Source organism: Paramormyrops kingsleyae, chromosome 10, assembly GCF_048594095.1.
Source record: "Paramormyrops kingsleyae isolate MSU_618 chromosome 10, PKINGS_0.4, whole genome shotgun sequence".
In the NCBI taxonomy this organism is placed as follows: domain Eukaryota; kingdom Metazoa; phylum Chordata; class Actinopteri; order Osteoglossiformes; family Mormyridae; genus Paramormyrops; species Paramormyrops kingsleyae.
This window is the reverse complement of record NC_132806.1, coordinates 13189097-13211998: the sequence shown is the minus strand read 5'-3', so window position 1 is coordinate 13211998 and position 22902 is coordinate 13189097. Positions and strand designations below refer to the sequence as shown.

The window sequence follows — 22902 nt, the reverse complement described above, 5'->3', positions numbered from 1 at the left end:
TTCCAAAGATCTAGATTTTGCCGGGGAGCAGATAAGGAACATAGAGTCGCTTATCGCGCTTCCTGCAGAGCGACGTCGGTCACAGACTGCTGGAGGTTCCCCTCGTGTGCTGGTTGCTCATGCCGCCGCTCTTACACACAGCACACGTGACACTGATGGACAGTGCCCCAGTTAATGAACCATCTGTCCTGACAGTGATGGGGATCCCCGGCTTCGGTCTACAAATCTGCGAGGACTGGGTATGTCGAGGTGAAAACAGGGAGCGGCCCCACTTTGTTATTGTCAATGTGGAGAAACAGTTCGCTTGCTTATCGTATCTAATCTGGTGTTAAAAAGGACCACGGGTCGTCACTGTGGTGCGCTGACACTCAAGGGCGTAGGCAACAAAGGGAAACACAGAGCGGTTTTGATTTGTTTTGGCAGCGCGGATCTTGTGGGGAATTCAGCGAAGGATAAAAAGCCCACCGGCTTCTGTCACTACGTCTGCTGGCCTCAGCCCTGATCCAAAGCAGGGCAGTGCCGCAGATTAAAGATGCTGTTCCCAGGGCAAATGAACCAGAAAAGGGGAAAACAGAGGACAAAGCAGTCAACAGGATTTGGGATCACTCTAGAAAGGATAGAAAAGTAGAGAATTTTATTTGGATGCACAGTCTTGGCATCAGCATGTGCACAACACACGTATAGTTATGAAAATATGATGGATGCTATGGAAGGGCTATAACTGGGTGTGGGATTGTCCATCGGGGTCTGGGCATGTTTACTGAGTGAGAAAGGTTTATAATTTGGTCCACAATATGAAAAACAAGGAACCTGATTGGATGTTCTCATCACCTGACTTAGCCCCTCCCTCCATTGAATTTGAATTGAATTTTAGTGATCAGTGACATCGTTGACACGCCACAGCACACAACAACGAAATATGTCCTCTGCATATGGGTTAACCCATATGTGACATTGTGACATAGCAGGGGGCAGCTAATTCAGCCCCCGGGGAGCAGTGCTTGGGGGCGGTACCTTGCTCAGGGTACCTCAGTGGTGCCTTGCCGGTTGCTGATCGGGGAGTCGAACCTGCAATCTTTTAATTACATGTGTGCTTCCCTAACCATTAAGCCACCACTGCCTATTGTGCAACTGGAATATTGTTAGTAAACCAAACACTTTTATCAGTTTGAGGGATTGAGCAGTTCATGGTGTTTCCATCCATCCATTTTCTGAAACCGCATGTCCTATTCAGGGTCACAGGGGGTCTGGAGCTATGGTCTATAGGCACAAGGCAGGGAACAACCCAGGATTGGACACCAACCCACCAGAAGGTAGGCAGGCGTGTGCACACACATGTCGTTTGGCAACCCCAATTATACCCAGTATAAACCCCATGATGAAAGAGGGAGAGCATGCAAGCTCCACACACGTGGAACCCAGGCAAAGACTTGAACTCAGGTCCCAGTGGTATGTGGAGACCACTACCATCATGTGTGCTACCACCACACCATCATGCCATCACTCATGGTATTTCTTAAAAGAAAAATGTGGGGGACAAACACTGCTAACAGAACTTCTTGAGAAGAAACTACAAAATCGTGAAAGCTATGTAGAGGGAGTGAGTGGCTCACTGGATTGGGACAGTGAATCCAGTGAATCCCAGCATAATAGAGGTATTTTACTGTTAGGGCCTTCAAGAAAGGCTGTGGTCCCTAATGGGTGCAGGGGCCATATGACTCTGCTTTCTGAACTGTAAGTCACTTCAGATCAAACCCGCTAAATTTATGAAATGACCCATTTACAGCACATCGCTGTTTCAAAGGAGTGTCATCCCAAAGCAAAGGTGCCTACAAAAACACCAGCACTGGAGTGCAAAAACCCACTGTGATGAATCAGAGTTTGACACAAACAGGAAATTTTAATTTCATCACCCTTGGGACTTTTTTCTGGTGCTGTTGTTCTGGGAAAATGAGATTTTTTAAATTACCACCTGAGCATCTGAAATGTGGATCCCTTCTTCCTCTAAGTGCTGCGGGCTCGTGCATTTGGCAGCGCGTCCATCGGTGTCATTATAATGCGTCATAATCCTCAGATCATCTCCATTATCTCCACTGTGCTCAAACAGAAGAAGAGGGATTATTTACGGCTGAGAGTGCTTTGGATAATCTTTTCATGGAGGAATATTGTATGGATAAGGAAGGAATCCCCCCATCGAAAATCAAATAAAGAGGGGCCAGAATGAAGAATTCTTGGCAGAATATTCATTTATTCAGTTTTAGACAAAAGGCGATACATGTTGTGCTGTTTCCTTATATACAGTTTATACATTATATATATATATATATATATATATATATATATATATATATATATATATATATATATATATATATATATATATATATATATATATATATGTGTGTGTGTGTGTGTGTGTGTGTGTTATCAATTAATTAAAACAACATCATCACCCAATGGATATTCAGAAATATGAAGTACATCTTCCCAGTTGCAATCTGATCGTTTGGCATTTCAAAAGTGTAGAAAAACATTCAGTCTGGGAGAGCATGTGATGAAATTCAAGTTTGTTTTGTCCACAGGTTAGGAGGGAATTTTTTGGAGAACATTTTCCAAGCAACTGAGACCTTTAGCCCATGGCAGACTGTCGACTCAAGAGGAAACAGCAGACAATGGCGAACTTTAATTTTTTTTTACAAAAATGCAGGAAAACGAGGGCTTTACATTAATTTTGAGTTCACCGTCCAGAGAATGCCACCCTCATTCAGATCCATAGCTGCTCGCTGTTTGGGCCGGTAATCTTACTCTGTGACCTTGGAGTTGCTGTGCCACACACACGTACAGCTGACAGTGTATTTGTCCGGAAATATAAAACAGGCCTCATCAATACATCGAATATGAACGTTTTAAAGTTTGTCCTCGCTCTGTCCCACAGTTTTGGCTCTGAGAAAAAAGTAACAATGACAATAAATACCGCAGGAGCTGTGAATGCTGGGAAATCTGCCCTCCTCCCACCTTCCTTATAAAGCGGCATGAATGTCTTCATGCCTCAGCACTTTGTAAGTAATCCAGTAGAAGATGTTGAAGATTAGGAAACTCAGCGGGAAGACGGCCCGGGAGATGGTGTCGATCCGCTTGGCCCGGTCCACGAAGCGCTTGCGGACCGACTCGCTGTCGTAGGCCATCTGCACGGGGGGCGGTGGCTGGGGGGGCGTGAACATGGTGGTTCCCTCCATGGCTGAGCCATCCTTCACCTGTAGACAATGTCCCAGTCCATAGCCACGGAAGTAGAAGCCGCGACTTTCCCGTACGAGGTCATCCTCCTAAACAGAGAGGCTCACATTAGGTTACCAGAAACCAGGTGCTGGATCCTGCAATACCGGAGTTTTGACCCAAAGACTATACAGTAGGTTATGACGGGGGGGGGGGGGGGGGGGTTCTCCGTCTAGCCTTATAACTGTATGCTATCACACTACTGAATGTAAAATAATGTGAGAAATCTGGCCACTTTAAGACTCCTGAGCAACCAGCAAAGCAATGCAATTTCAAGCTCATTTAACAATTTACTTTTTTTTTTTTAAATAAAACAAATAAAGCAGAGTAATTCTGCACAGACCCTTAACTCTTCTTATTGTGGGCATTTGTCTAAATGTGAACTTCTTTTTCGGTTCAGCAAGATAAGTCCAAAAAACTAACTATAGATTGACCTTTACTTTTACTTCCACCTAAGTAACATTTCTGTTCTGTTCATTTTTGAAACTGGTAGAAACACGGGCTGGTTATCAAAAGGAACCAAGCGAGAACCAGCGCAGCACCGGCACCAGCTCCGTGTTGGGGGAAACGAGGTAGGAGATATCTATAAACTCAGATACCTGCTTACATGGATATCTGGAGACTTGTCTACCTGGCTACATGGCTATTCAGAAGCCTTGCACGCCTGGTGATGTGGCTGTCAAAGCAGAATGACAGTCACTGTTCAGGCTTAGGCCTTATTTTCCCTTCCTGCCCCATCTTAAATGCTACCACGCATCTCGCTACAGATAAGAGATCCTCCCCCTCTGGGCCGGTGAGCGAGCTTTCCACTGGGTGACTGTGGTGCAGCCCCTTTGTTTGGTGGAGACAATCCCAGGCATTGTGGATATTGTTTTATGCTTCAGGGGGCCTTTTAACTACAAAAGTAACCATGTAAGGCAAAAGGCTTTAGCTGGGGCCCCATTTGTCAGCAGGAACTCAGAGTCATGGGGGGGCCACCTTAAAATCATCAGCATTAACCTTAAAAAATTAGTAATGACTCAACAGGAGCGATACCAGGGGCTAAGAGGTTAAATGTACTTCAATACTTTAAAAACCTAATATTAATCAGCTAGCTAATTAATATCCAGACAGGGTGGCTGATGCACATGGAGAATTCTTTTTTCTTATTTTTTTCTTAAAACTAGACACTGAGGTTTACCACTATTAATGAGTACATAAATAGAGGTAAGAGTGGAGCAATTTCTGGGAAATATCCAGCTAATGTTTTAATATACAGGCAGAGGGAGGTTCTGGTTTAGCTCTTGGTTTGGATCAGACCATAGGACTGAAGAAAGAGTGGGCCTGGAGTGTTTGGTGGGAAGTTAAAGGGATAGAAGTGCTGGCTGTGCAGTGCCAATTTAGCCCTGTAGGGGGCAGCACTTACGTGGGGCAGGTGGATCGGGTTCAAGGCTGGTTAGACCAGGAACTCTGCGGGAGTGGTGATGGTGGCAGACAGATAGGAGGCAATTAGACTGCTCAGTGCACGTTGTTTCCTTCCTGTGGGCTGAAACCCACCCACTCCCTTCCCTTCACCGTGGGCACATTTATATCCACTGTAATGAGGCATTTTATCCAGGTAGGTTTGGGGCTGTGTGTTCCAAATCCCAGCTGAGGAACTTCATATGAACTACCCATTACAGATACACCCAGGCTGCATGCACGAGCCACTATCACCTACGCCCATCTCAGTGCAGGCCAAAGTATAAAGATGTATCCAGTGAAGAGTGAGCAGCTCTGCATGAAAGACAGTCCTTCACCGAATGCTGACCTGTACTTCTCAGGACTTTACCCATCTATTGAAGATAAGGGACCTTCTCCAGCAGTAAGAGGCCTTCAGGGCAGATTCGCCCTCTCTCTCCATCACTGCTGTCCTCCGCCTGCCCTGCCGTGTCTCTGTCTTGTTTCTGACATATATTAGCTGGTAACTCCTCCCCTGCTTTCACTCACGCAGAGCCCATAGATTATGAGAAAGCTGCAAACCAATGTGGGCCTCTGATTGGCTGTCAACGCCCCTAAGCAAATAACCACGCAGGAGGAGGAAAAAATATGAAGACGCTGTCAATAACGGCATTATGAAAAAGAATGATTGTGATTTAGTGTTTATCAATCAACTGCAACAGCTGGCTCTATCTGAAACACGGCGCCTGAGCTGTGGTGTTCCCATCCATTAGACTCCCCTTACTCTCTGTCAAGCATCGTCTCACATTCCCGCCGAGAGTCTTCCGTTGCCATGACACCGAGTAATGTACCTGTTTTTCCCCCGAGGAAAGATAGGTGACCGCCATCGAACGGGGTGCGGATATAGAGGTATGTCACGGAGATGAGCTACATCGGGAGGTGGCGTCTGAGCCCCAGGGGTGAAGCGGAACTCCAGGGGGAACAGCCAGCGAGACAACATCCACATGTCATAAGAGGAGCAGTATGAAGAAGCTGAATGTTAGACTTTTCTTCAGATGATGTTCAGAGAAGTCGGGGGAGGATCTGCGTCGGTAGGATATGTGAGTGCAGTGCATTGTGGGAGCACTGGGAGCCTCGGTAGTGCGATTAACATTCCTAATATGATCTCGTGGCTGATAGCTGCAGCGTGCTGGGACGCCGCTCTGGCGCAGGTTGGTGTAATCCTCGACCCTTAATCGGAACCTCTGACCATCAGCAAGGACTGCAGCTGAATTGAGGACTGCATTTAAGGGGGGGGGGGGGCGGAACTTGGGCCTTTGGAGCAAGAAACATGGCTCATGCATCCACCTGAGCCGTTTCAAGTAAATACTAAATGCCGTACTGGTGTGAGCAGGTGAGTAAGGGTGCTCGTCCTGATTTTGCTGAATTCGATGTATCCTTGGGTTAACAAGGGAGGGGCTTGTGTTTCACTTCTTTATCCAATCACAATCTTCATTGTATGACATCATCATATTAATTAAAAGCAGTGTTTTCTGTTACGTGGTAATCATTTTATTGCAAATGCATATTTGTCTATAAACAGACAGAGCATAGGAATATGCTTGTATGCAAAGGCTTACGGAGTGATGTACAAATGCATCTTTATTTCATGACGATAATAAAAATAATAACGACAAGAAGGCTTGAACCAGCAACCTTCCAGTCACAAGCACAGAGGCTTAGCTGCACACCACTGCCACACAAAAAGCTGAAAGCCCTGCGTTTGAAAAAAAAAATAGACCAGTGTGACGATGTCATGAAGACAGTGATTGGTTAAAGAAGAGATATGCAAACCCCTCCCTTGCTGACCTGTGGACACATCGAACTCGGCATAATCAGGATGTCTGAGTACGGGTACTCCCTCCGCCCTATCCCTGAGGAAAGCTAAGAATGCACACTGGGTTTAGCTGAGACTATGCGTGTGTTCGCTCAGGGTAAGAACCCCCGCTAGGTAAGTAAATAAAAATATAATCATCTCTTTCTGACAACCCAAGTCTCCAAAAGCTTGTTAGACAGAAGCTATGGCTAGACTCCTGTGGAGAGTGTTTCATTTTCAGCTCTAACATGCTCATTAATTACTGTTTTATCCTTTCATTTCCTCATTCCTATTGATTCCAGGACAGGAGAGGGACCACAGGGAATCTGGGCAGGATCTGCTGTTAGGACGGCAGTGCTTTACTTCCATCTGGGAAGTGGACCAGCCCCGTCAGCACAGCAGAATGCCATATGAGGGGGTTTCTTTTCAGTCCTTGAGAGCTACTGCTACAGAAAAATGCTGCCCCATTGGATCACTGTCCAATGTTGCCACAAGATCTGCATTACGCCTGGCAGGCCAACGCAAACTGAATCTTAAAGCTTCATACACTCACTTAACGAGGGCAATGTTTCTAGTCTAAAGGGTCCTAATCTGCCAGGTGACTTGCCTGAGTATTTCTCTACCTGATAAGTTGACATAGGAGCTGCATTTAATTTAGGGCTGACTATGAGACCCTGACCCTAACCCTAATCCTAATCCTAACCCTAACCGTAACCCCACCCCATCCCTTGGCCCTGTGCGTAAAGTTCCACGGTCCTCACCAAATGTGCCAGTGTCTATGCTCGAGTATGTCCATAAGCAATATAAATCAACTGATATTCAGGTGGTGTTTCTTGGGAAACATTTATCACCCTATTCCCTCGTAAACTTTCTCCAGGGGTAGCTTCCCCCAGCAGCCCAGCCCTTTGCAGACAGTGTGCTGGCTTGGGGGCTTAGGGGAGCAATGCAGGCTCAGGTACTCACCATCCTCTGTCTCCGCTGCTTCTTACGCAGCCGGATGAATTCCTTGTGCTGCCGTGAGACGAAGTTGACCGCGGCGTATTCCAGGAGTGCGGCGAACACGAAGAGCAGGCAGACAGCCATCCAGATGTCGATGGCCTTCACGTAGGACACCTGCAGGGAGGGTCTGCGTTTAATGTACACCCACAACCGCCCCCCCACCCGGCCGGAGCTGATAAGCTTACTGAATCTATCCATCACCTTAGGCAGGGAGGCCCGTGACCCAGAGCTCTGCGTCGTCATGGTGAGCACCGTGGTGATTCCCAGGCCAACTCGTGCTGGTGCTGCGTCCATGTTGATCCAGAAGGAGACCCAGGACAGAATGACAATGAGCAGGCTGGGGATGTACATCTGGATCAGGTAGTAGCCCATCTGTCTCTCCAGGTGGAACTTCACCTCGATGCAAGTGAATTTGCCTGAGGTCAGAGGAATCGTAGAGGGTGAAAGAAGGGCCATAATAGAATCATGACTGGAGTTAGAATGTTCTAAGACCAGCTGTCGACCCACAAAGTCTCACCTGTGTTATAGTGCTTGGTACAATAGCCCAAGTCTTTCTCTTCTTTCAGTACAAACTGCGGCAGCATCAGATCCTCAGCCACCTGCACGGGTGCAACATCCAGCCACTCAAAGATGAGGTCATTCATGGTGTAGCCAACTGAAAAAAGAAGGGAGAGAAGAGGGGAGGTAGGAGAGAAAAACAGGTACGTCCATCACTCAAAACAGCCGTGGATGTGCGAGTCTCACAAAGCTCTCAGCATAACATGTCACAGATGGGGGGATATATGGATGTTCACACGAGGGATAGGTCTCCAGGCTCAGCTGCTCTGTGGTCACAGATGTTTGGGGTGGGGGGGGTACAGGGGCAAACGCACCACGTCGCTGTGGGATCCGGAAACGGACAGCTGCCGGTGTTACAGAGTGCTGACCCCGACATGCTAACTGCGTTCAGCGCGCCGCCACCGAGCGTCTCCTGCTCCTCATGCTCTCCAAGCGCGGGGCAAATAAAAATAAATGCCGGGTCCATTAAAAATGCATAAAGCATGCTATAACGCCGTTGGATGCTTGACACATTTGAATAATACTGATGTCTCCCCCAGTCTCTGGGGGCTCCACGTTCCAAAGACATCAATTATTCAGGACATCCGTGCCCCTCTGCTGCCCCCCCCTCACCAACTAGCAGACAGAGAACAACAAAACCCGCAAAAAATGAGTATGTTTTGCTCCTCAAAGCTCCCCTTTCAAAGGACCAAATAAATTACTTCACGTGACCTCAAAAAATGTTTGTTTCGCGAGTCACGAAGCCAATGGGATCTTGGCGTATTAAAGGTTTGGCAAAAGGTGATTTGACTCATTGTGAAGAGCATTAGCTAATGACAACAGCCCGTTTTTTGGGCAAATACGTGGTGCAGTAATACAGCTGCTGTTTTTCTGGGTCAGTTTTAGCTGATAAACTTTGATGCAGATAAGGCTCCGAAAAGCACAGAAATACAGATTAAGAGCCCAAGTCCTCCTGCTGGTGATGAGATTTGCAGTTTAAAACTCTCATTGGCTCTGGTACAGGTTGATGTGAATATAGTTCCCAGACATCATACCTGAAAGAACTTCGGCGACCTTCAAAGGGTCATGGACTCGTAAATCTGATCGCATCAGAATGTTTATGATGCAGGCAGTGGGTGGCTCTGCAGGATAGGAGCCTGTGCCACAAGGTCGCTGGTTTGAATCCCGCCATGTCACTGTTGAGCCCTAGAAGAATACCCTTAACCCAAAAAATACTGCTCCAGATGTTCCCAGGATAATGTGGTCTTTTGTAACAGCTCTTCCGACACCAGAGGCAGAGGCAGGGGAGATGGGGAGGCCTTACCCCCCATTGGTTATCTCTAACAAGCATCTATCTTGCTAACACATGGGCTCTGGTACACAAAATGGACAAGCTTCTACTCCAGATTACTGAGAAAAGGTTTATGAAATGCAACATCACGATTTTTTCAGAAACATGACTATACAATAATGTACCAGACAATGTCATTAAGCTGCAGGGACTCCGTGCCTTCAGAGCTGACAGAACAGCTAAGGACACTGGTAGAGCTAGAAGCAGAGGTTTGTATACCTACGTTAACAAAACCTGGTGCACAGACTCTACTGTTACTTGGAGACACTGTTCCGTCGATCTGGAACATCTGATGAACAAGTAAAGAATCTTTCACTTCACTTGACAGGATGAGAGGGGGGATGTATTGTTCCCAAACACCTGACTGTGCGGTTGGGCCTGACAAGGTGACCTCAACCTTACAGAGCCTTCAGACACGTTACCTCCTGGGTCACAGCAGAGCACTTTGAGTAATCAGGAGTAATTACAGGCTGGTAATAGGCTCTGCAAGCGGAGGGTCAGCTCTATTGCACACTGATGTCCCTCACCAGGTGTGGTGAGGAGTGACAGTAGCCAACTGGAACTGAATCACAGCATCCTTGTTCAGCAAGGAGCAGGAAGGTGTGTTTGGATACATACTGATACAATGCTGATAAATGGGATTCAGGCCCTAGCTCAACAGCCTAATGATGAAGTCACTCTGCTGACCCCAGGATTTGTACCAGCAACCACCTGATCACAGGGACAGCATCCTAAGCTGCCAAGCCACACAATGTCACCCATAATTTCCACATACATTTAACGCTTTTTCTCCTGAATTTATTTGCCTTCAAGGAGTGGGCAAAATAAATCACAGCTCCCCGCGTCCTGCATGAAGATGTCTCATTCTGAATGTAAACAGTTACTGGGGGACGGGCAAGCCAATCAGAGAGAGGCACAATGGGGTCTATGAGCCTGGGGGATGGGCCAGCCAATCAGAGAGAAGGCACAATGGGGTCTATGAGCCTGGGGGATGGGCCAGCCAATCAGAGAGAAGGCACAATGGGGTCTATGAGCCTGGGGGATGGGCCAGCCAATCAGAGAGAAGGCACAATGGGGTCTATGAGCCTGGGGGATGGGCCAGCCAATCAGAGAGAAGGCACAATGGGGTCTATGAGCCTGGGGGATGGGCCAGCCAATCAGAGAGAAGGCACAATGTGGTCTGTGAGCCTGGGGGATGGGCCAGCCAATCAGAGAGAAGGCACAATGGGGTCTGTGAGCCTGGAGCTCCGGAAAACAGCTGCTGTTCGGAGACGGAGGGTGGCCCGCTCTGCCTCAATGAAGACGGGGAGGCTGGGGCGGGGGCAGGGGGGGGGGCAGGGGGGTAATAAAAGGAGCACAAAATGAAAGTTTCATTATTGATATGCTGGAAATTGTTTTGGAAAGCAGAGATGCCTTGAGAGCTGGAATCAGGAAACGGCTGAGTGCAGAGCCGGGAATACTGCTCATTTATTCCTGTTCTCCTGACTGATTCTCACACTAAAATAGACGCATACGTTACGTGGAGCGTTTTACTGTGGTTTGTGATCCATGCCCCCTCCCTGTGCCTGTAGTTCAGTTACACATGCTGCATTTATAATGACCTTTACTAGGTATGGGGATGAGATTTCAGCTTTTCAATTCAATTCAATTTATTTTTGTATTGTGCATTTTCACAGCATTACATTGTCTCAACGCACTTTACCCCAAAGCCAGTTCTGCTAAACCTGTCCAAGTCACAAGGATCCCCTGGATATTTAACATTATTTTTACTGCCTGCCAGTGAATGACAACAGACTTTGTTGCAAACCAGCAGAATGGTGATTGGGAGATGGTGGGGGATGGATGGACAGAGAAGGAAGCAACTCACAGCTCTCGAGCTGCATGGTGCAGGTCTGAATATCCATCGGGAAATTCTTCAAGTCCATAGGACAGGACAGGATCAGAGTCAGCCTGAGTCAGATGGCCAGAGGGAAAGAAAGGGGGGGTACCGAGGAGAGAGAGAGAGAGAGAGAGAGAGAGGAAGGAGGATTGCATTACAATACACAGCAAGAGAGAGTGACGAATGAAGAAGAAAAAGGACAGAGGCAGAGAGCCCAGGCTCAGGGGACAATGCCAGAAAGGGAGAGAGGACGTTTGACTGTAAATTACCGAGATGTTTCATTTCACACTAGCCTCCAAGTAGGAGAACAGGATAATAGTGCCCCCACCAACCCCCCTGATAAGATAGTGTATTAGAAAAGAGGCCATGAGTTACAGTCCTATCTGAGTGCTCTGCACTACTGTAACAGCAGACTAATTGCCAGACACATTCTGCCTTATTTATTGTGGTCCTTCAGTGTTGGGCTTTCAGAGTGCCAGGGGTGGGGGGGGGGGGGAGGCGAGGCATGGGTGCTGCGTGGGGGGCCTGAGGCAGGATTATTAAGCAGAGAGAGCTGTATAATTATCGGCGGTAAAGTACGGCTGTCAGAAAATACCACCATTACGGATATAAGTGCCCACCGATTACAGCCGCGACTGACCAGCGTCACGCTCCGATGTTCCTCACAAATTCCGGGAAAAGCGGCACTGGCCAGAGATTTCAAAGTTTTTGACTGAATAACCATCAGGAGGAACAGTGAGATCCTCTGGAGAATGGTGTCGAAAACATTCACCACGTGAATCCCACCTGCCCAGCGGGCTTCGTTAACGAAGCAGAAGTGGCAGCTTTTCAGAATAAATGATGCAGCTGTAGAATAAATTGGACGCCATGTCACCTAGCCTATCGGTTTAGGTGTGAAGACTAGCAGGAAGTGATGTCAGGCGGTACACGGAGTGCCGAGTACCTGATGCTATACAGCACGTTCCCGTTCTGGAAGATGCGCAACAGCTTGTTGTCGGTAGTGACCTCGTGGAAATTGGCTCCCTTCTCGTTGGCAAAAAACAGGTCGGGCTTCCAGATGGAGTCCAACATGGAGGGGTCCAAGTCCAGAGAGGCATCCGGGTACTCGCTGTAAGCCAGCCGCGGGTCGTTCCACTGCTGCCGCAGGAACACGTTGAGCCGGTAGTCCTGCGACATGGTGGACGGCACGAGCTTGTCATGAAAGGTGGGGGACACACTGGAGGTCATGCGTCACTGCTGAACATTCACCCTTGCTTTCGTTTAGAGTGACTTACAGGTCTGTAGCAATTTTACACATCTTCAAAACAAACATATAATCAGAAAGTGCAGTGCAGAGCGCTACCTGTGAGATACAGACTATTCCTATATACATCACAGTAAAAATAACATTACTGTACAGTATGCATCTGATAGCAGATTCAAACTTCTCTGCATCATTGGCCTGGTAACAGAAAACCACAACAGCTAAAACTAACCTAAAGTTATTAATCCTCAGAAAAAAATCTCTGCTTCAATCTCTGCTTTGGGTAGTGGTGACATTTTTGCTGGAACTTATACCCACTTATAGCCCAGAACCGCTTGTTCAATGCAGGGTGGCGGAGAGCCAGGGGGCATGTGACACAAGGCGTTGAACACTCTGAATGGGATGTCAGTCCCACTAAGGGCCATTTAGCAATAACAATCCACCTCAACCACATGCCAGCGGATGGAGGGAAGAAAATGGAGTACCCCCACCCCAAGCAACGGAAGACCCCAGGCTCTGCTCCAGCTGGGAAGTGAATGAAAATAAACTCAAATGTAACAAAGGAGCTAAAATTACTGCAGCTGATGGGCACCTTTTTCAAACCACAACCAAATTTTGGAACAAAGGTTTGAGTGACGTGTTAATTACTGCTCATCTGACTGTACTGCATAACTATATAACTTTTACGCTGTCTTGAGGTATACTCCAGCCCTGTCAGAGTGCTAATAGCACTTTCCCAGCAACCCTTGCACCACTCAGTGCCATTATGTGCTGACTAAGGTCTTTCAAACGCATGGAGGACACCCTGCATTATTTCTTTCTATCCTTCCACACTCCCCCCCATTTAATTGCAGAGCAGACAGTTAATTATCATCATGTCACCACAGTTGCTCATCTCATTAGATATCTATGGTGACCAGCTCCAAAGGAGGGGATCCAGAGAATAGATGTAGAAGAGGTATGGCCTAGCACATTTGGTCCTGATATGCTAATCCTGAGCAAGCCCTTCATTGTGCTCGGGTGACTGTGAGGAAGGTGAGCCAGGTGTGTTGATGACAAATTGAGAGTGCATGGCCAACTGGAAGGTAGCACTGGGCAAAAGCCTCAAAACTGGAGAGAGCTTATAATTCCAGTCTGACACTATATTCCAAATAAGACAAATGTTCTCATGCTGTGCTGGTTCTATGGAAGAGTGGCCTAAAAATCCACTGTGGCACAACTCGAGATTTGCCAGCTTATGATTTAACCGGAGCAGGAAGCCAAGAAAACAGTGTCTCTCCTATGAGTTTGTAGACGTCATTTTCTCCCACCCAGATGTTTCCCGGGTGACGTAGGCATGTGCCTTTGCGTCTTCCCTCTGAAACACGGCGGTGAGCAAAGCTGGTGGCTCCCAGATCCTGTAATTGGTAGCTAACAGATGCACTGATTTTGCCCCAATTAATGGCACCCATCTGGATGCAGTAAAAACGTCAAAAGCAAAGCAGAGGTTCAGAGCTCACTCCCACGTGGGCGTCTTACCATCGTCGTTTCAGTGATGGATCCAAAGCTGTTGATAAAAATGTTGCAGGTGACATTCACTGGAGGTCCTGCATAAGGAAAAACAGGCATTTTTGCAGATTGTATCATGATGGGCAGATGTATATAACAACAGTAAATGAGGTGCAACTCTATCAACATGTCATGTTAAATAGTCATGAATCTAATTTTTACAGAAAAAGGATAGGACCGAGGACAGAGCCATGGGGAACACCCTGACACTGTACTCAACAAACATTTTTCCGATAAAAAGCTTGCAAACAAGTTCAGGCGATGTAGGCATGCTTCCAACTGCCAGAATAAGTTTCTTATCTGCTTTATAAAACTACAACTAATTAGCATATATCATACTGTGCAGTTTCCTTCCCTTCCAAAACTTATAAAGCATCAGGATTTAGCTGGCATTATAAAAAGTCGAGGTTTATCTGCTTCTGAACTTGGATATGATGAGTTTAATCAATTAGGAACAAAAGGAGGCAGATGGAAATGTACTCATTGGTGAGGCCATCGCTACAGGAGAGGATTTTAATCAGGTAGAAAAATGATATCGTAGACTAATCGGATTAGCTATCTCCCTAATCAGTGAGATGAATGTGCAGATTAAACACACGCCTCTTCACCAGCCATGATTATCTGCAACTTTGTGCTTCACGGTTTGACAAAGGCAGACTGGCTCCCATCTCTTTGAGGAATCCTGCAGTGCAATATTTCATAAACATCAACTGCACAGAGTACAGAGGGATCTATGCATAAGGCCATCAAAGGTTATGATCATACCCATAAACCTTCAAAAATAAGGCAGTGAAATCTTGTCACTTATGAATCAGTTCACCATAACTTATGCACATTTAAAAACAGGAGCAGAGACTTAAACCATAATACAGTCCAAATCAGTGGTATTCATACATTTTTTGGATAGGACCCCTGTAGGGCTGATATATTTCTCCTAATCCTCCCCTCCACTCCCTCCAACCAACCACCCACACACACACACACACACACACACACACACACACAAACAATGGTATTTCCAGATATGTGGTCATATTTTCTGTCTCTACTTGTTTTAGGTGTTGTGTTGCCATCACATTGTATTTAACACTGCAAGCAGCTAGAAATTTCTCCATGGTGCCCCTAAGCATGTAAGCATTAACTGAACAACTTTTCTACTATAAACTTTTGCCATATTACTAGTTGTAACAGTTTTATGTATTCAATATGTGGTGCCTGTCTATTTTACGCAGTTTGATCATTTCAATTTGTTAGCATCATATAATGTGCTCCCATTATGTTTGATATTTATGAAGGTTGCAATTTCGAAATAGATCTGTCCCCAGCTCAACCCCATCCCCCGCCCCTCCCCCATGCAGAGTTCTACTTTTTTCCCTCTCACCTGCTCCACCCTGCAAATCCTTTATACTGCACCAGGGTGGGCCTGTCCTACAATTTGATTCCATCTGATCTAATGATGCAGCCTTTTGCATGGTCAACTGAACTGTACAGAAACAATATTATCAACAAAACAGAAGAGTCCTAACAAAAATTTGTATATTATTACATTACTTGTTAAAAGGGCTTTGTACAGTTTTTCCTCAGCTGCCTAAATAGCAGAGCTGAAAAACTCAACTAGATATCTCTGTGCTTCAATTCCGTTTGCACAATTATGACACTATTCCCAGAATTATAAACACTTTTCCTATCATTTCATTCATATCACAGATTGGTTGCACCATCTGAGCTAACAATTAGACGTAATATGCATTGCTAAACCACAGGTCATACCACTCATTCCGCAAACATTAGCGCCAAATTAATAAACATCAGGGCCGGTATGCATAAAACTTCCTAAGAATGGTCTTAAGAATGGTCGTACACTTGGACTTAAGAGTAAAAAAATACTTACCAAAAAGTCGAACCTAAGAGCATTGTATAAAGCTGCTAAAAGTAACTTTCAACAAAGTCTAAGCCCAATTCCTAAGTGCTGACGGAGCCAGCATTTAAGTGTCGTGAAATGAGGACTACACATAAAATCCCGCCCCAAATACTGAGTTCAACCAATAGAGGAGCTGCACGGTGAATATATTAGTGACATTAAACCGTTAATGTACAGCTTTATACAACATACGGTTCTGTGATCATACCTTTAATTGGTTGTATGGAAATCTACCTAGCACACCACCAATCAATTTCTACTAATAGATGCACATGTTGTGCATTGCACTTCATATTGCACTCATCTAACTTTTAGCACTGCCTATAGTCTCCCTTACTTTGACTAATTGCATTTATTTCCACCACCTTCTCCTGGGGGGTGCTGCCTGGAGCCCTCAATCTATCAAGATGTCCAGCACTCCCTGCAACATGTGACGTCGCCACTACCAATGACGTCCGTGCATCCAGCTCGCCATTCTGCCTGTGTCATCTTCCTTGTATGAAACGCTCCCTGCCTTCTGGCTGCCTGGCGATTGGAGGGAGCGGTGGCACCGGCTTGCCATCTCCCCCCTGCTCCCCATTTGTGTTTCAGATTTAACTGTATTTGACTCTCCCTGCCGGCCCCTGGAGGATGGGGTCCCCCTTTGAGTCTGGTCCCTCCCAAGGTTTCTTCCTTCTGGGGAGTTTTTCCTTGCCACTGTCGCCTATGGCTTACTCACTGGGGGCTTTGGGTGGGGATGCTGTAAAGCGCTTTGGGACAATGTAATGTTGTGATAATGCGCTATACAAAAATAAATCTGTCGTTGTTGTTGTTGTATAAATTACTGTATGGGTTAAACGCAAAACTCATAGCAAGACATTGGATTCTAAAAGAAAACCAAACTGGACGACAAACGAAACGGTTCTTTTGGCACAGTTGGTGCTTAAATGGAAGGAGGTAGTGCGAGGAAATTTTGGCCCAGCTGTTACAAGCACGGATAAAAAAAAAGCTTAGGAGGCTATTGCAAGCTCCGTAAATGCTGCGTCACCTCGGGCAACGCGTTCAGCAGCGGAATGTGAAAAAAGGTGGTATAATGTTTTATCGACCTCGCGAAAGGAAATCACAGTTTATAAAACAAGCATGCAAGCTACAGGTTTGTGTCATTACTTATATTGTTCTTATGATCCTCGCTATAATAGATAATAATAATAATTATTATTATATTTTTCCAGTTGCCAAAAACGTAGCATCATTATCACCTTCAGTTCAACTGTAAGCGCATTTTTAGGTGACGTAGGAGATTGTATCCGGTTCCTAATTAGGTTGGTAACAAAAAGAAGGCCCTCATGATCGAGCCTGTACCTTTTTATCAATTCATTATTGTCGTACGTCTGCAGTACGTCCTTTCTTTCTCGGAAAGTGCGCTGTCTCCGTCTTCGTGCGCGTAGTGCTGCTGCCATCGAGCAACTCCTAACTGGTTTAGCAGTCCTCTCCAGCTCTCTTAAATAATTTAGGAGCTGAGACCAAGTCTTAACACTTAAGAATTTTTATGCATGCCACTTATTCTTAAGTCTGGGAGTAGGAGCAAAATCACGTCACTCTTAGAATTGTGACGCATTTAAGAGTGAAATTTTACTCTGAGAAGTTTCATGCATACCGGCCCAGGTGTTATAACTTAAGATATGTCAGAGCACACAGTTCCAGGAGACACGTGCAAGTGCAAATTAATGAATAGGCCTGCCTTGGCTGTAGCCTAGGGGCCCGGAGTGATTGGGGGCCCCTATTGGCCATCTAGTTTATTATTTTTTAGAAGTGATCCATTATTCGTGATGTAGTTGATTGTGAGTTGGTGATTAGTTAAGACTGAATGGGGAGACCAATTCTAAATGTATCTCTTTTTATACGATTGCGTATTTTATAGCATGTATAATCATGGTCTGTTTCTGCTACATGGAGTCTATCTTTATCAAAAATGCATAGAAGAAAACTTTTTAATGGCAAGAACTTGTTTTATTTTCTTTTGGAATTTGCCCCTCTCTGTAAAGTTATCTGTGATCTATGCTATCTATAGTAAATGTACCTTGAGCGCACATTGTGGATGCTGTTCACACACACTGGATCCGAGTGTAATGTTTTAAGGTTACTGCTACTGAGAGTTGTTTATCCAGTGAGGTCTCTTCTGTTGTGCTCTTTCTGGTTACTGCATATGACTGATGTAAAAGGGTAAGCTTGCTGGTTTTTGATCTTCTGATCTGACTGCCCTTGTTTGATACAGTGTCACGTTCTCTTTGACTTTATAGAAATGATTTTCTAATATTTATAGAAATGATTTTCTAATATTTAATACGGAGCTTTATAGTTAGTCGTTGTATCGTTTTAGGTAGTGGGGGCAGGAGAGGGGCCCTGGGAAAGTGTAGCCTATGGGCCTCTGAAGTTGCTAATCCATCATTGGCCACATGTGATCATGTGCTTACTCTGGTTCTTTTTGAGCAAAATATAAATGGAACATAGACAAGGAGCCTGAAGAGGAAGGGATGATGGTCAGGGTGTCATAGTTGTCTAGTCATAGTTTCCATCAAACCAGTATTCCAACCACTGACTGCATCCTATGTCATAAAAGGTTGAAAATGAAGCAGATATACAGAGTCCAGACCAAGCTAAAAACCAGAATCAGCAATATGTACAGGTACAGTCAATGCAACATCATACAGTATATAGTACCCTGATCATCATGATGCAGTAAAATGTACAATACAGTTGTGATTTAGTCTTCATTAAGCTTTTCCACTTTTACTGTGCAGTGTGTACAGTGTAATGTACTTTTATCTGATTCCTTTTGTTGAAGAGGGTTTTTGAGCTTGAAGCCAGTGACACCCAGTATGAGTACATCTATACTGATGAGGCAGGATTTACAGTTTTTCTTGATCGCTTACATACTACTGGACCTATTACAGTTTTAAACAATTGCTAACACACCAAAATGAGACCGACATTCTCATCTCACATATACAACAAAATATTTTCTCTTTTGCGCCCATTTTGCAATTGAATGTGACACATCTTGCAATACACTGCACACAGTATTCTAAGCCACAGGAATTTGACATAAAGTCACTCGTTTGCCATTTCAAAACACTGACACCCCTGAACCAATTCATTAATACACATGCCACCTGGCCAAGCACCTAATTGCTTAATTGTCAACTCACCAATCAGGATGTAATCACTATAAAGACCACACGTGTGTAGATTTTTATAAAAAACAATGGAAGAAATGGAAAATATTGAGGGAGGGTGAGAGTGAGAGGTAGAGGAAGAGTGAGCGGTAAGGGTAGAGCTGGAGGGGGAGGATGAGAACCAAGGGGGGCATAGGTCTCTGACAAAATCCGGGAAGCGTTAGTTGACTAATGTACGAGTATCAACCATGGGTTACAATGAGAGAGGCTGCACAGAGGGTTCAGCTCAACATGAGCCGATTTACTGTTGCCTCTGTCATCGGGACATTTAAGCTTGACCACAGGTATGTAACCAAAATTCCATTCATTCTGCATACGTAGTTCAGGATTCCACTAATCATATTGTATACATCAGTTTATGCATGATACCTATTTACATTAATAGCTGCATAAATGTACAAGAATCCTGAACAATTTACTGTAGAAAAAGTTCTTCTGGCTACACTGATAACACAACAATTGACACTCCAAAAACAATTCTTCAAAGCCTTACTTCAGTTGCCATATTGATAACCGTTTTTGCGGAACTTTACACACAATTTCCTGAAACACACATACAGAATTAGCAGTTTTGCTAAACACTGTTTTCATTGAACACAAGTGTTATTGAAAAGCACTCTTAAACTCATGCTGTCTTGCAGAAAGCACTACCACTCAAAACACCAAACCCCTATATTTCCATTGCAACACAATTAGTGCACAGTTTTTGTCTAAACAAGATTTATTCTCAACACATTATTCTAATTGTCATATCAACCAATGAGGGAACAGTTATGCAAATGCATGCTGGGCCTCTTTGGTAAAATGGAGCCCAACAACCAGCCAATCAAAGAAGAGGGAGAGGAAGAGGCAGTGAGGGGAGAGAAGGGGGTCAGGGGGTCAGAAGAAAAGGAGGAGGACCACGACACCAAATTACTGATGACATCAGAGCAACAATTATTGACCATGTACTGGCTCATGACGTGACCAAGAGAGGTGCTGGCCAGCAGGTCTAGCCAAATGTAAGCCACTTCTTAGCTGCATTCCTGGTCAGGACATTCAGGGAAGGTAATTCATTCTACTGTATTGTAAAGTTTAAAAGGAAATGTAAGCTTAAAGGAAATGCAAAGGCAAATAATAGAGGATGACACAGTTTTCCGAGAAACATATATAATTTTCTGTAATATACAGATTCTTGGTTCTTTTTTCATTTACTTTTTACGGTATTTTTGCAGGGGCAAAAATTGGGTTGGGTTCAACCTCACAAACACCAGGAGCAGTGGAGGTTCTATACCATTTTAACTGGGATTAGGGCTGAAATTAAGTTATTTTTGCAATGCTTTGCAGTCACATTTAACGGTTTTCATAAATATGTAACTCACTCTGATTTCTTGTTTAGACTGTCTTGCTTCCACAAGCTTGATTATTTTATTCTGTCGTTAACTTTGCTTTTCACCAGCCAAAGTGACTCGACCACCTGGTGCACCAACTTTAAGTGTCCATCAAGAAAATGTGCTTACGTTTGTGTTTCGCCTGTTCCCAGTGTGCAAAATATTAGTCCACATATATAAATGTAAATAATAATAATAATAATAATAGTAATAATAATGATAAATTTATTTCAGACTCAAGTACCATATGGTAAATGGCAGTGGTGGCTTGAAGGTTAGGGACGTGCACTTGAAATTGAAAGATTGCAGGTTCAAATCCCCGACCAGCAAGGCACCACTGAGGTACCCTGAGCAAGGTACCGCCCCCAAGCACTGCTCCCCGGGCGCTGAATTAGCTGCCCCCTGCTATGTCACATTGTCACATATGGGTTAAATGCAGAGAACACATTTTGTTGTGTGCTGTGGTGTGTCAACAATGACAATTAATCACTAAATTAAAAAAAAAAATTCTGGCAGACTATATGGATGATGCAGAGCAGCACAGATGTGTGGTAGAATGGGACAATGTCAGCTTCTATCATGCAGTACTGGTCCAAAACTGGTTTGTTGACCACCCATAATTTCTTGTTCAATATCTTCCGCCATACTCTCCATTTCTCAGTCCACTTGAGCAGTTCTTTTCAGGTGGTAGAATGGATATGACCATCAGCCCTATCTGCACAGGCCTCTTCTGTAGGCAGTGGAATGGGCGCGTGATGATATTGCATGAAACGATGACCAGGTGCTGTGGCCAGACCCAGATAGGCAGCAAGATGCAGTCTAAATATTTTTTCTTGTCTTTTTGTATTTTTTCTGTATATTTTCCCCTCAAGTTTCCTTTTCTGTTCACTATATTTCATAGAGCATATTTTTTTGTTCCTACGACTAATGTGGGATGTGCTGTGCATTTGATTGACTGACTGATTTGTTGTGGAGAAAAATAAAAGCTTTTGTTTAAACAGTATTTGTGTTCTGCACATATTTCTGTAGACTTCAACAGTTTCTCTGTGTAGAATTTTCTGCATACAGCACTATGTTGACAAGCCAACCAAGGATGAAAATACTTTTGATTGAGCACAACAGTGTGTGGTTGGTTTGACAAAAATGTGGTAATATGAATGAAGTGTGTGCCATTTGATGCAAAAGTTTGGTTTTGATATGTTTTTGTGGACATATGAGGTGTTCTGCACTTTGCACAGGGGGTGTAGTGAATTGTGTTAAGTTCTTTGAGAAAATGAGCCCTGTTTTCAAAATCGTGCTTTAAGCAATTGCAAAATAAAAAACTGTAGCTAAACATCCAAAACCGTGACACCATCTATCAAAAGATAAATCCATTTCCCAAAACTATAAACATGTATTACCCTGTTTTCACATTATTCAGATTGGTTGAACTTTTTGTGAGAAACTCTACACAAAAATCCCTTCAAAGCGGCTGCAGTGTGTGCACATTTAGAAAGCACTGGCATTCGATACCATTAACTCAAGTCATCAGACCTCGAACCCAATTAACGCACAAGTCCCCAGGTGGAAACACAAAGAGTCAAAATTGCCCATACACCAGTCAGATAGATAAATTGGCCATGGGTCAGTTCACTTGTTTTGGAACAATGGATTCACAAAGACCGAAAAGTAGAGGAGGAGAGGAGATGAGGTAGAGGTGGAGGTGTAAGAGGAAGGGCAAGGAGACACATAGTTTCTGGTGACATTCGTGCAACTCTACTTGAACATTGTGCATGGGATGTCAATGAGAGTCCAGCCGAATCGGAGCTGCTGCACAACAGCCTCTCTAATCTGGACCTTCAGAGAGGAAAATAGGTGAAGTAGGTACCGTACATTCTGCTCTGTAATGTAACTTTGCAGTGTCGTACTATTACAGCACAGACATGTCCTGTAGCTGTTTGCTGTATTGTACTATATGCTGTCTGAACTGCATTGTTTTACTGTGCCATATCACATACAGTTACAGTAATTCGGAGTTACTGATACCGCATTTTGTAAAGTGGATGGCGTACAGTGATCCCATAGGTACGTCTGTTTTTGCAGAACTGAGAGATGACCACCTAATGGAGGCAGAGGTGGCAATTTTCAAAAGAGCAAGAGATGGAAATCATCAGCATAGTTATAGCCAACAATATCATTCACTTGCTGAGATAAAAAGGACAGCCATCGAGGAGCAGGGAATATTCCAAAGCATTCAGCATCACACGGTCAGCATCTCAACAATTGACCGCATTCTTTGAAGGAACAGGTTGA

General features: G+C 44.7%; 1 protein-coding gene across 2 annotated transcripts in view; it reads right to left on the bottom strand.

The window, feature by feature from the left end:
• Positions 1 to 2410: 2410 nt before the first annotated feature.
• glra4a (glycine receptor, alpha 4a) overlaps positions 2411 to 22902 on the bottom strand; it is a 45858-nt gene continuing 25366 nt past the window's right edge. For both annotated transcript variants that reach the window (XM_023794851.2, XM_023794852.2), the window contains exons 3-9: positions 14075 to 14142; positions 12257 to 12480; positions 11302 to 11384; positions 8064 to 8201; positions 7748 to 7962; positions 7511 to 7660; positions 2411 to 3323 (exon numbers count right to left, since the gene is read on the bottom strand). In XM_023794851.2, coding sequence (XP_023650619.1) covers positions 3021 to 3323; positions 7511 to 7660; positions 7748 to 7962; positions 8064 to 8201; positions 11302 to 11384; positions 12257 to 12480; positions 14075 to 14142 — 1181 coding nt within the window. In that variant the 3' untranslated portion in view covers positions 2411 to 3020. The remainder of the gene's footprint in view (positions 3324 to 7510; positions 7661 to 7747; positions 7963 to 8063; positions 8202 to 11301; positions 11385 to 12256; positions 12481 to 14074; positions 14143 to 22902) is intronic.